Raw genomic sequence first — 14,530 nt, 5'->3', positions numbered from 1 at the left:
GGCGGGGAAGGGTAAGCGAATCACGGTGATGGAGATGAGGACACGGTGACAGGCTTCCTGCTGGGCGACATAGGGTAGCTTAACAAGAACCGCCATCCCAATTTCCTGGTGGTGGAGAAGGATACAACCATCAGTGAAATCGAAGACACTTTCCGGCAGTTTCTTAAGCAAGACATCGGCATCATCCTGATCAACCAGTACATCGCGGAGATGGTGCGGCACGCTCTGGACACCCACCAACACTCCATTCCATCTGTCCTGGAGATCCCATCCAAAGAGCACCCCTATGACGCCGCCAAGGACTCCATCCTGCACAGGGCCAGGGGCATGTTCACTGCCAAGACCTGCGCTAAGGGACTCCCCAGGCTCTTCAGCCCCTCCCTGGTTTCCAGCTCTGTCCCTGGACTGGCCTTCTGTCTACTTTTAAGTTTTGAGCCTCTGATTTTCAGTCCCCTGCTCCTTCCCACTTCAGGGAGAGGCTGAGTGAGGTACTTCTAGGTTGCTGGGGCCCTGCCATTAAAGTCAAAGCTGGTTGGGGAACAGGAAGCTGATCATCTTCCCTCTCCACTACCTCGTCCTTGTGCTGGTATGCAATGTCATTGTCAAAGTTCAGTTAAAGTGATGCTTTTGCTCCTCTAAAAAAAAGAAAAAAGAAAACCACATGAGGGACCAAAAGTTAGTGTAATGGCTATGTCGCTGGACTCCCACGTAGTAGATCGCGGTTCGAGTCCCAGACCTGGTGGCTTAAACTCATGCCAGGCGTATATGCATGCGTGCCCAAGATCCCGAGAGGACAGTAGAGGAGAAGGGATCACCCCCCTGGGGGGAGGGTGATTTCTCGCTTTCTGTCTCTCTGTCTCTCTCTTTCTGGTGAGCGCACACGCCCTGTAGCAAAAACCTCTCAAACAAACAAAACCACATGAGATGTGTGTATGTGTGTCCAGAATCTCAAAAAGGAGAAACAGAGGAGAAAGGATTGCAGCATGGTCATTCCCCATGAGAGAAACGTGCTCACTTTCTTTTTCTCTCTTACTGTCTATACTTAGCACATGTACCCTCTGGCAAAAATAAATAAATGAATTTTTAAAACTACTACCTTTTGAGAGAAATATCTACACTCTACTGAGAATGGCATGAACCTATTCCTCCCTTTCGTAATTATATATTTGTGTAGGGCTATTTTCAGCATAAATAGTATAATATACTGAATGCAAACCAATTCAGCTTTCTTTTACAAATCCAGACAATAAAAATACTCACCAAGGAGCCAGATGATGGCATAATGGTTAAGGTGCTGGACTCCCACACGGTTGAGTACTGGACCTGGCAGCTTGAAACTCATGCTGGGTACATATGTGTGCATGCCCAAAATTCCAAGAGGAGAATGACAGAGAAGGGATTGCAGTGTGGCCATACCCCTGGTGTGTGTGTGTGTGTGGGGGGGATTTCTCACTTTCTGTCTCTCTATCTCTCTCTGGTGAGAGCATGTACCCTATAGCAAAAGTCTCTTTAAAAAAAAAATACATGCAACAATATGAGTGCTTACTCTTCTCTTAAAAATTATTTGTTGGATTTGCATAATATAATTTTGTTATAAAAATATTTATATTAACATGTGTTGTGGTCTACATTGTGTCCTCCAAAATTCATAGGTTGAATTGTTACTGTATTTGGAGATAGAGCCTTTGGAGAGATAATTAAGGTTAAGTGAAGTTGTAGGAGAGTTGGGCCCTAATCTGATAGGATTGGTATCTTTATAAGAAGAGAAGATACCAGAAAGCTCTTTCTTTTGTGTGCACATGCATACATAATAAGAAAGGCCATGTGGGGACACAGTGACAAAGCAGCTTTCTGCAAACCAGGGAGAGAGTCCTCACCAAAAAACAAAATTGCTGTCACCTTGATCTTAGACTTCTGGCCTCCAGAACTTTGAGAAAATTAATTTCAGTTTTTAAGCCACTGAGACTGAGTCTGAGTCTGTGGTATTTCATTAGGGTAGACCAGGTAGACTAATATAATATGGAATGGGTTTATTATTTTTGAATGAATTAAGGATTTTTAAAGTTTCCCAGTTTTAATTTCTAATTATTGGGTCTGGGATTTGATTTTACACTACTTCACGCTAATAAGTTAGCCTGCTCCTATTTCATGGGTACTGGCAGAAGAAACAAGACCCTCAGGGCCAGACATGAAGGACGTTATTACTTATGATGCGGAAAGCAGCATGAGTATCAGCCTCTTTGCATAGATTCCCTATGTCCCTTAGTCCCATGGGGTCGGTGTATGTGACTTGGTTGGATGCCATGTACAAAGTTAGTTTACTTCACAGCCAGGGATCACTGAGCATGGAGAATCTGCTACTTTTATAGCAAGCGATAAGCTAGTTCACCCTTCATCCGAGGAAAGACATTACCATGCCTCAAGATTACCAGCTGTGTGGGCTGGCAGGTGGCATGGTGGTTAAGGTGCTGGATTCCCACATGACCAACAGTAGTTTGAGTCCTAGATCTTGAGGCTTGCTTTCTTACTTTCCCTCTCTCTCTCTGGTAAAACTTTAAAAATAATAATAATAATAATAAAATAAAATAAAATAAAAACAATTCTTAAATTATTGATTACCAGCTGTATAAATAAGCCCCCCAAAATAGAACCTGGTCTGGGGACCTAAGGCACATAATCTCTCTCAACAATATGGTAGATACCAGTAAGTATAACACAAACAGTAACACTTTGAAATTCTTTTTTTATGATTTAATTGTATTAATTATTATTATTTTCTTTTGAATTTGCTATAGTGCACATGTGCTCACCAGAGAGACATAAAGACAGAGACAGGGAAAGTGAGAAAGCAAGACTCCATGGCAGCTATGTGGGAGTCCAGTATCTTAACTACCATGCCACCTGCTGGCCAACATTTTTAAATTAAACTGCTCGGGTTTTTTTGTTTGTTTGTTTATTTGTTTGTTTTGGAAAGGCTTGTTTGCTATAGGGCACATGGGCTTGCCAGAATAACAGAGCGAGACAGAAAGACAGAAAGTGAGAAATCACCCCCTGGGGGACCAGCAGTTAGAGTAATGGCTATGTCGCTGGACTCCTATGTAGTCAACTGCGGTTTGAGCCCTGGGCCCAGCAGCTTAAACTCACGCCGGGTGCATGTGCATGCGTGCCCAAGATTCCAAGAGGATAATGGGGGAGAAGGGATTGCAGCGTGATTTCTCATTTTCTGTCTCTCTGTCTTTCTGGTGAGTGCACGCACCCTATAGCAAAAACCTCTCAAAAAAAAAAAAAAGAAAAAGAAATCACCGCCCCGGGGGATGGTCACTCCTCAGTCCCTTCTCCTTCATTCTCCTCTTGGGATCTTGGGCACACACACACACGCGCCCAGCGCGCGTATGGTCTACTATATGGGAATCCAGCGACGTAGCCATTAGGCCATCTACTGGTCCCTGAACTGCTATTTTATATCGGGGATTGGGAAACTTTTTCTTATGGTGCCAAATAGGAAATATTCTGGTCTTGTAGGTCATATAGTCACTGTTGTATCTAACTCTCCCAAATAGCAAAATACCAGTAGTAGACAATACATAAATGAATGGGCATGACCATGAAGCAATAAAGCTTTAGTTAAAAAACAGAGAACTGGTTATAAGCTATAATTTTCTGATCCTTGGACTATAGCATTAGTTTACATATCTGTAGGGATCATACATATTTGCACAAGCCCAAAATCCCAGGAGGAGAATGGAGGAGAAGAAATTGCAGCATGGCCACTTTCCCTCTCACTGCCTTTCTCTGTCTTTTTCTAGCAAATACTCACTCCCTATGGCAAAAATAAATAAATAAATAAATAAGCTTTAAAAATAAAATAATAATACTTTATAGATACTTAGTTGCAGGAACTCAATGTGTTCTTGTTTAGTAGTTCTTAAATATTAATACCAAAATGCGTATCAAAGAAATAAAAATCTACTTTCTGTTACTTACAGTATAGCTTGTAGATTTGTAGGGATGCCACTCTGGTCATTAGCACTCAAATTTTATATTCAAAACTTTTATTTCAGTTAAATGTGTGTTTCTTGAGCAGCTTGCATTTTTTAAATATTTTAAATCAATGAAATTTAGCTTATAAAGAACATTGATGAAAAGTAGCATCTCATATGCTATTTGTGAAGGAGTTGTTTGATTTAAAAATGTATCTATACCACTTTAAGGAGATCTGCATTCATAGACTTAATGCCCACCATTACTAACGGTATTAATGATTTTGGATGCATGTTTTGCTATTGGCAGTTTGGGACATAACACTTCAAAATGAGACCAAAATGAATATGTACTTGAGTACACTATTTCTCAAAATGAATTTCTTTTGATGTTAGTAGGTTTAAGTTAAAGAAGCTATCACTAAGTAATTTGGAGAAATGTTTGTCTAAGGACATTTAGTGAGTTTCATTGCTGAAGAACTTCTGCGTTTTCTGAAAAACATTGTAAATCTCCTAGGAGGAGGTAAAATAGTAGTCTCCAAGATTACTTGCATTTAGAACCCTTTCTCGTAGATCATCTCTTCATTCTCATGTTCTGTGGAATCCACTTTGGAAAATGCTGCCATAAAAGACATAGAACCTTGGTTTAAAGTTTGTTAATTATACCCTTCAAATTCAATGTTCCTGAAAACACTTGGCCAGTTTTGTTGTCTGTTGTTTATATTTCAAAGGTAATGTAAATTACTGTTAACTTTATTTATCATGAATAAAATTTCTTATTTATTCCCACATCTCTACTTTTTAGTATGGGAGAGCACCTTTATGGAGCTTTACTCTGAAAGCTAGCAAACCTTCAGAGGAGAAAAACTGATTTTCTCATCTCAGCTGAGGCGTTGTCTTTCTTAGGGTCACACAGTCTCAAGGAAAGATAACTGGGGGCCAGGAGCCTTGTCCTGAATTTCGTAATGTGTGTTTTGTAAGACCCATGATCACTGGCAGAAAACATAAGCATTAAAGGGCAAAACAGACAAGTAATTTCTGAACTTTGAAAGATTATCAAAAATTAAGCCTTATGAAAAAGAAACGGAGACAAATTATTTTCAGGAAAGGTATTATTAGGAAGTACTAGGGACCAGCCCATGGGATAGTGGTTCAGGTGACTGGATCCCACATGGCTGACTGTATGGTTAGAGTCCTGGATGTACTAGCTTAAAAAATACTCTGAGTATGTGTGCGTGGGTACCCAAAGTCCCAAAAGGAAGGAGGAGAGGGGGGATTATGGCATGACCATTCCCCATGGGGCGTGCTTTCTCACTTTCCCTCTCTCGCTCTTTCCTCTCCCTCTCTGCAGCAAGTACACATGCCCCGGAGGAGCGGGGGAGAAGGAAGTACAATTGGGATCAACATTTGTTGAAGGAAAGGGATCAGGATTGGGCAGAGGGAGAAGTTGGGATACAGTGAGTCTCAGTAAGGGCCTTGGTCAATTCCTGTGAGCTCCAGATCTGTGATGGCTCTTTGATGTTGTTCCAAGTTGAGGTGAAGGGACTGGACATTAATATCTCTTCATCACTCACTCATTGACTATGGCCACCCCTAGAAGGGCACATGATTTCACATGAGAGGCAGCTATTATGAAACAAGAGGATTAAGATCAGAGGGCTCTCTGCCCTTGGTATTTCAGCATTTGTAGGAATAAGGCTTTCCTTTATGGAGGTGTTTGGACAGTGTATCACGGGAAACACTTCAGAAGTGTACCAGTCTTTTGACTGTCATCAACAAAGACCTTAAGATGCTGAACCCATAAGAGCTGATTTTTCTCACGGTGATGAACCCATAAGGGCTGATTTTTCTCACATAATGAGAGGTTAGAAAGCAGGCAGATGCTGGTATTTATCTTTTATTCCTCATGCTCTCAAAGTTGCTGCTAGACCTCTAGCCAGCATGCCTGAATTCCAGACAGCAATGATTCCTAGAAGCTCCACCCAATGACTTCCACTTGTATATACGTATTAATAACAGAGGCTAGGAAATGACCTTTTTCAGCAATCACATTGCCTAGATTTCCATCATAAAGGAAGATAGATTTTAGGATTGACAGCTAATAGTCTCTGCCCAGAAAATTGTTAGTACTCTGAGCAGGCAGGCAACAGAAACACTGCAGAACTATCAGAGACTTTGTCAAAGTGGGTTGGGCTAGGAGATGGGGGTCAGACAGGGTGGCGGTTTGAGCGTGATGAGAACAGGACACCAGTTAATTAAGAGGTAAAGAATTTTTACATTAGCCATTGGAGCACATGGACAGGAAAGTTACCAGGAATTTACAGGATAACTTAAAGAGTCCAGTGAGATTTTTAGATAAACCACTCTTATGTACTTCTCTGGGCAGCAACCAGTTGCGGGGGGTGGGGGGAAATGACTCTGAAGCTATACCAGACTAAAGACTACTTTTGATCTAGTGAAATTTCTAGGCCACAAAATTTAATTTAAAAAGTTTAACAGCTGTTTATTTAATAATTCTAAGAAATATACCAGCATAGAAAAAGTTATGTGAAGTGAAAAGGATTTTCTTCTAACCAGAACAATATTCTGTCATGCAGGGCAAAAGTCGTGTGTTTATGCTCCCTTTCTAAAAATCTTTGAGTTCTTTTTCCTGTAATCTTCCTGTAATGATGTAATCATCATACAAATGAATTATCACTGAGACATCCCCCCATTTAATACCAGTGAGAAGATGGCATCCTTTCTACTCTAGGTCCCCATAGCAAAGGTGCACGTGGAGCACAGGAAGTATGGAGTTAAAATCTCAGCTCGTCAATTCAGACCACTTGGCTTCAAAGCTCAGCTCTTCTATTTACTCCCTACATGGTCTTGGGAAAGATTATTTGAGCCAGAGGTTTACAAATAGGTGATTTTGTCCTTCCTAGGGACCATTTGGTAATGTCTAGAGACATGTTTGTTTGTCACATGGGAAGGGGGAGCTGCTACTGGCTGGTAGTGGATAGATGCTGTAGCAGTTCATATAATACACAGGACAGCCTCCACGACCAATAATTACGTGGCACAAAATGTTAACAGGCCTGAAGCTGAGAAACCCAATTTTAACCTGCATTCATTTCTTCGTCTAGTAGTTGGGATTAAGTACTACTGGCCTACTGGCAAATAAGTATGCTGTTAATGTACTGGGTTGCTGGAAAAATCATGACACACAGTTTTTCACAGAAAAAATACGTCATGACTTTTCCAATGACCCAGTAAATTAATCATCATCACTAATACTAATCTGCATATTTAGGCTGAGTTGAAAGAACATGACATCTACTACCTGAAGATATTTCTCTTTCCTTCATCTGATGAAAATCACTAAGGAACAAAGAAAATGGGGAACAATAATAGGAACCTTTACTTATAGAGTCAAAGAAGATCATGAGTCAGTAAATTAGATGACCACTGTATTCTAAGTACTAAGGAAGTGATGTTCAGTCTTACTTATGTACATAGCTTTCTTTTATTTATTTATTTTTTTTTTAGAGGTTTTTGCTTTAGGGCCCATGTGCTCACCAAAGACAATGAGAGGGAAATGAGAAGTCACCCCCCCCCAGGGGGGGATGACCAGGCTGCAGTCTTCCATTCTCCTCCCTGCATCTTAGGCACACACACACATGCTTCCGGCATGAGTTTCAAGCCACCAGGCCCGGACTCAAACCATGGTCAGCCATGGGAGTCCAGTGACATAAATGCTATGCCACCTATTGCCCACACAGCTTTCTTCTTCATATTGATTTTTTTTTTTTACCCTTTCCTTTTTGCACCATAATGTAAAGTGACAGCTTGTTTCTTCTTCTTCTTCTAATTCTTCTTCTTCATCTCTTTCTTTCTTTCTTTCTTTCTTTCTTTCTTTCTTTCTTTCTTTCTTTCTTTCTTTCTTTCTTTCTTTCTTTCTTTCTTCCATGAGCAAAGGAGAAACAGAGAAATAAACTCATCAGGGTTTTCATGCTGCAGTCCACCCTAGCCTTACTCAGTTCTGGATCATGGGCATGTGCATGCCCAGAGTACTTGGGGAGTTCTTCAGACATGAACCCAGAACGTTCCCTGTGGGCAGCATTACATTTTACTGCCCACAGGGAAGTAGACCAGGTGTGCCATGGTCTAGCTCCTCTCTGCACATCTTTTAGAGGTCCAGATTTTTCAATCTTTTCTGGTTACTAAGGACTTGGAAGCCATTTCCACTAATAGGAAGAGTGGGCTAGGATAAAGTGTTGGTATGCTTGAAAATGAAAGTCATGCTACTATTACAGTTTATTCACATACCAAATGAGCTATTGAAATGTTCGCTAAGTTTTCAAATCTGTAATTTTCTGTTTGTAATTCTATTGAGGAATACTGGAGTGAACTGCAAAGCCCCAAACTTAGTGACATAAATTCATTGGTATTTCAGTATTATTAGTAATTATCTTTTATTTTTCAAGGCAAATGCAATAGGTCGAAGTGCTAAAACTGTTCGAGAATTTCTAGAAAAGAATTACACAGAGGATGTTATAGCAAATGACAACGAGGCTATCAAATTGGCAATAAGAGCTTTGCTAGAAGTAAGTTACATAATAAAGTATGTTCAAAAAATCATGTTTTTATCCTCATCCTTTTATTAAACAGAAAATTTGCTTAAGTGACTATAATATTATACTCGTTCTACATTAGGTTGTCCAGTCTGGTGGAAAAAACATTGAACTTGCTGTAATAAGAAGAAATCAACCTTTAAAGGTAAGTCATTAATAAAAATATTTTTGACAAAAATTAAAATGTTATTGATAACTTATAAATTTCAATTATAAGCATGAGACATCCATTAGCATCCAGTGATACCATGATTTCAGCTTTTATTCTGGAGGCCAATATTCACTCATTTGTACATGCTTACTGCAAGCAGATACTAATCCCTATCCTTTTAAAAAATTATTTATTTGGGAACAGCAGATGGTGTAATGGCTACATCACTGGACTCCCAGATAGTCGACCGCAGTTCAAGTCCTGGACCCAGCAACTTGAAACACACATCAAGCACGGGTGCATACATGCCCACGATCCCAGGAGGAGAACAGTGGAAAGGGACTGTAGTGTGGCCATCCCCCTGGGGGGTGATTTCTCACTTTGTCTTTCTGTCTTTCCAGTGAGCACACATGACCTATAGCAAGAATCTCTCTCAAAAAATTTTTTTTAAATTTATTATTATTATTTTAAATTTGCAGTAGGGCACATGCACTCAGCAGAGAGAGAGAGAGAAAGGAAGAGAGAGAAAGTGAGAAAGCAAGCCACCAGGTCCATGATTTGAACCACGATTGGCTGTGTGGGAGTCCAGTGCCTTAACTACTATGCCTCTTCCTGGCCTCTCCTTATTCTTTTATTTTTTTTTTTCTATAAAGCATATGCACTTGCCAGAGAGACAGAAAGTGAAAGAGCATCCTCCCAGGGGGAATGGCCATGCCACAATCTCTTCTTCTCTATTCTCCTCTCATGATTTTGGGCACACATGCACACGCACCTGACTTTAGTTTCAAGTCACTGGATCTGGGACTCGAACCATAGTCAGTCATGTGGGAGTCCAGCACCCTAACCACCATGCCACATGCTGGTCTTGTCCTATTCATTTTGAAGACACAGCTGTGCAAAGATCTCCATATAGACCTTCTCATATACATATATGTTCCTGAAAGAGGAACCCCTACTGAATCAGTATATGGGGTCTGTATAGCATATTTTGTATAGAAATTAATTTCTTAAACCAGATAGAAAGCATTTATCATCCTCTTTTTAGATCATCCGAAATCAAGATAGGCTTCCAGCTAGTGTCATTCAGCTGCAATTTTTATTTAATTGTTGGCTTTCTGGCTTTTGACATAATGTTATCATTCATTGTGTCAGAGAACCTCCATCTTTTTCTGATTATCTATTGGTTTTTATCTATTTTCTCTATTTTTTACTTGAAAGTACCTTGAGCCTCTATAAGACTTAAATTTTAATACCTTGCATGATAATCTTTCTATATTCCTTTGTGGTAACTCTAGTGTTATCATTGTAAACCTTTTGTCAGCCACTGAGTGTTAAAACTGCTGGCCCAGAAATATACTAGATGAAGTTTTTATGTTTTTTTTTTGATGGGGGAGAAATTTTCGCTATAGGGCGCATGCACTCGCCAGACTGGTGGGGGAGAGATTTTCGCTATAGGGCGCATGCCCTCGCCAGACAGAGAGAGACAAAGAGACAGAAAGCGAGAAATCACCCCCCAGGGAAGATGGCCACGCCGCAATCCCTTCTCCTCCATTCTCCTCTTGGGATCTTGGGCACGCACGCACACATGTCCAGCATGAGTTTCAAGCCACCGGGTCCGGGACGTGAACCGCGGTCGACTACATGGGAGTCCAGAGACATAGCCATTACGCTAACTGCTGGTTCCCTAGATGAAGTTTTTGGCAGACATTTGAAAATAGGTCCTACTGAAAACTAAAAATTTTCATAGACAAAAAATTAAACTGTTTCCATGGTCCTGGGACTAAATTAAAGAAAGCAGATCTGTAATGGGTTAGAATGAATGCTTTAGTCTACACATTAAAAAACAAAACAAAGCAAAAGTCTCCAATTCATACTGGCTTAAACAATAATAAATATTTTTTTGAGATGTTTTTGCCATAGAATACGTGCGCTCACCAGACAGACAGAGACAGAGAGACAGAAAGAGAGAAATCACCCTCCATGGGGGATGGCCATGCCGCAGTCCCTTCTCCTCCATTTTCCTCTTTGGATCCTGGGCACGCACACACACGTGCCCAGCAACAATAATAAATATTTTTATTTCATAAATGACAGTATAAATTCGCTTTAGACACAATATGTTTAGCTACACAATGGTGTTCTCAAGGACCTAGGTTTTTTCCTGTGTTTCCACTTCACCTTTTCAATACTGACTTCATCCTAAAATCAATTTGTTCTGGCAAGGTTGGTTCTTTTCATGATCACTAGTGGCAATCACAATTATTTATTATCCATTAACTTCCTGTGGGAAAAGAGAGAGATTCCTTCTCCAACTTTGGAATATAAATTCCTCCTCTTAGTCTAATTAGGAGACTGAAGACATCCTCGGAACAGTCTCAATATAATTTTATTTGTGTATTAGCTAATGCTAATCATCTACAATAGAATAGGATAGATATTTGGACAGTCAACCATAGCATCTTCTGTAGGAGGTGTTTTAGATGTCTTCAAAGTCTGAAATTGTTTTCTTGGAAATCGTTTTAGGGACCAACATGTGGTATAATGTTTATGTCTCTGGACTCCCATGTAGTTGACTGTAGATCAAGTCCTAGACCTGGTAGCTTAAAACTCACACCAGGCGCGAGTGCTTATGTGCCCAAGAATCCAAGAGGAGAATGGATCAGAAAGGATCGAGAAGTGGCCATCCCTCAGGGGGTGATTTCTTGCTTTATATATCTCTGTCTGTCTCTCCGCCAGGTACATGCACCCTATAGCAAAAATCTCTCAAAAAAATGTTTTCAAAACATATATATATGGGATACATAGTACAATACCACATTTTGAGTGCTTGTGTGCCCAAGAATCCAAGAGGAGAATGGATCAGAAAGGATCGAGAAGTGGCCATCCCTCAGGGGGTGATTTCTTGCTTTATATATCTCTGTCTGTCTCTCCGCCAGGTACATGCACCCTATAGCAAAAATCTCTCAAAAAAATGTTTTCAAAACATATATATATGGGATACATAGTACAATACCACATTTTGCCCTGCTTTTTTGGCACAGTGATAGTGTAATTGTCATGGATCTCGTTTTGTCTATAATTATTACAAGTGTGTTGCTTTTGAACTTTTAGAAACATTTCATTGTATATTCGAAGTTATAAAACATAAAGTTATAAATAGGAAATAGGCATTTGTAAAATGCTGTATTGTTTCATAGAGTGAATATTTAGATATTATTGATATAATTGAAATTTGCTTTTAAAATTGTTTTTCTTTTTTCAGATGTTTAGTGCCAAAGAAATTGAGTTACAAGTAACTGAAATAGAAAAGGAAAAAGAAGAAGCAGAGAAGAAAAAATCAAAGAAGACATCCTAAGTTTTAGGAGGACCCTGGGAATTTTTAATGTTTTGTTGTACTGCTTGGTATTATTTAGTGAAATTTTAAAAGAAATAAGTTTCTTTGCAGCACTAACAGTGTCATATTTTTGTCTATCTTTAGCCTATCTCACAGTCAAACATAGGTGAGTGTAAAATCTTCTTTAAAAGGGGTTTCTGTAATTGCTGAAAGCAGTCGTACTTCGACATTAGCCTGCGACTTGTCCAGTATGTTCGTTTTCTTCATGTATGCAAATTCAGCTAAGAAAATTTTTAACTTAAAAAAGTTAATACTTTGGTGAGGTTTGTGTATCAAATGTCAGTTAAAGAAATAGCTGTTCTAGGGACCAACAGTTGGCGTAATGACTATGTCACTGAACTCCCACATAGTCAACCGCAGTTCAAGTCCCGGACCTGGTGGCTTAAACTCATGCTGGGCACGTGTGCATGCGTGCCCAAGATTTCAAGAGGAAAATGGAGGAGAAGGGATTGTGGCATGGCCATCCCCCCGGGGGTTATTTCTCGCTTTCTATCTCTCTGTCTCTCTCCATCTTTCTGGCACACGCACACGCCCTGTAGCAAAAAACCCTCTCCAAAAAAAAAAAAAACAACGAAAGAAAGAAAGAAATACCTATTCCAAAATAAAGCAGATATAATGTTGAGTTACAGTTCTTGAAGAGTAATAAAAAACATTTTTATGTTGGTGAATTGTCAAAATTTTGTCTGAGCTTTTTTTTAGGGATTCTTGATTTAATTTTATTATTTTTATTTATTTAATAGAGATTTTTGCTCTAGGGCATGTGTGATTGTTGGAGAGACAGAACGACAGAGAGACAGAAAGTGAGAAATCATCCCCCAGTTGGGATGGCCATACCTCAGTCCCTTCTCCTCCGTTCTCCTCTCGGGATCTTGGGCATGCACAAACACGCACCCACCATGAGTTTTAAGTCACCAGGTCTAAGACTTGTTTTTTTGTTTTGTTTTGTTTTTTGAGAGGTTTTCGCTATAGGGCGCATGCACTCGCCAGACAGAGAGAGACATAGAGACAGAAAGTAAGAAATCACCCCCCAGAGGGGATGGTCACGCTGCAATCCCTTCTTCTCCATTCTCCTCTTGGGATCTTGGGCACACACGCACAAGTGCCTGGCGTGAGTTTTAAGCCACCAGGTCCAGGACGCTAACCACGGTCGACTATGTGGGAGTCCAGCAACACAGTCATTATGCTAACTGCTGTTCCCCCCCCTTTTTTTTTTTTGCTGTAGGGCACGTGCACTTGCCTGACAGACAGAGAGAGTCAGAAAGTGAGAAATCACCCTCCAGGGGGGATGGCCACACTGTAGTCCCTTCTCCTCTCGGGATCTTGGGCACGCACACACATGCGCCCAGCATGAGTTTAAGCCACCAGGTCCAGGATGCCAACCGTGGTCGACTACATGGGAGTCCAGCGACATAGCCATTATACGAACTGCTGGTCCCACCAGGTCCAAGACTTGTATCACGATCAACTCTGTGGGAGTCCAGCAATGTAACCATTACACTATCTCCTGGTCCCTTATCATTATTTTTTAATTTGATCAAAGAGAGAGAGCAAGGGAAAGTGAGAAAGCAAGCCGCCAGGTCCAGGACTTGAACTGCACTTGGCCATGTGGGAATCTAACACCTTAATCACCATGCCACCTGCCGTCCCTGAACCCTCTTTGTTTTAAATATTTTGTCACAAGCACTGGACTCCCACATGGCTGACCGCAGTTCCAGTCCTGAACCTGGTGGCTTTTTTTCTCACTTTCCCTTTCTCTCTCTCTGGTCAGATTTTTAAAAATAACAATCAAGGCTCCAGCTGTCAACCCTCTGATTCTGATGGCCGGCAACTAGGAAGTGAATGTGTGGGGCTTTGAGGAATTCAACTAGGTGATGGAGCAGTACAGCAGCAAGACCATTTTCACCCACGGTTCTAAAGACGCTAAAGCAAAAAGCTGGCAGGCCGCCTGTGCAGAGGCTGAACCAGTCATATGAGAAAGGCTGCAGCATGTTTGTGAAGGATATGTGTTTATCCACTGCCAAGTAGGAGGGAGACTTTATGGGGAAGATCCAAATAATGACTTCATAAATAAAGGTGAAAAGGGACCAGCAGTTGGCGTAATGGCTATGTCGCTGGACTTCCATATAGTCAACCGCAGTTCGCGTCCTGGACCCGGTAGCTTAAACTCACGCCGGGCATGTGTGTGCGCGTGCCCAGGATCCCGAGAGGAGAATGGAGGAGAAGGGACGGCGGCATGGCCATACTCCTGGGGGGTGATTTCTCGCTTTCTGTCTCTCTCTCTCTCTTTCTGGCGAGCGCACGCACCCTATAGCAAAAACCTCTCCAGAAAAAAAAAAAAAAAAAGGTGAAAAGAACTGCAGAACCTGTACTACTTAAATGAAAAACTGGTAGA

At 40.8% G+C, this 14,530-nt stretch overlaps 1 protein-coding gene and 1 pseudogene across 1 annotated transcript in view; both read left to right on the top strand.

Annotated features, from left to right (window-relative positions):
• PSMA8 (proteasome 20S subunit alpha 8) overlaps window positions 1–12,491 on the top strand; it is a 40,771-nt gene extending 28,280 nt beyond the window's left edge. Inside the window, exons 5-7 of the mRNA XM_006154532.1 lie at window positions 8,447–8,566; window positions 8,676–8,738; window positions 12,007–12,491. Of these exons, the coding sequence (XP_006154594.1) occupies window positions 8,447–8,566; window positions 8,676–8,738; window positions 12,007–12,099 (276 nt within the window). The 3' untranslated portion in view covers window positions 12,100–12,491. The remainder of the gene's footprint in view (window positions 1–8,446; window positions 8,567–8,675; window positions 8,739–12,006) is intronic.
• On the top strand, window positions 5–483 carry LOC102495617 (V-type proton ATPase subunit F pseudogene; annotated as a pseudogene).
• Window positions 12,492–14,530: the final 2,039 nt, after the last annotated feature.

Source organism: Tupaia chinensis, unplaced genomic scaffold (assembly GCF_000334495.1).
Source record: "Tupaia chinensis unplaced genomic scaffold, TupChi_1.0 Scaffold000414_1, whole genome shotgun sequence".
Classification (NCBI taxonomy): domain Eukaryota; kingdom Metazoa; phylum Chordata; class Mammalia; order Scandentia; family Tupaiidae; genus Tupaia; species Tupaia belangeri.
This window is presented reverse-complemented; position numbering and strand designations above follow the sequence as displayed.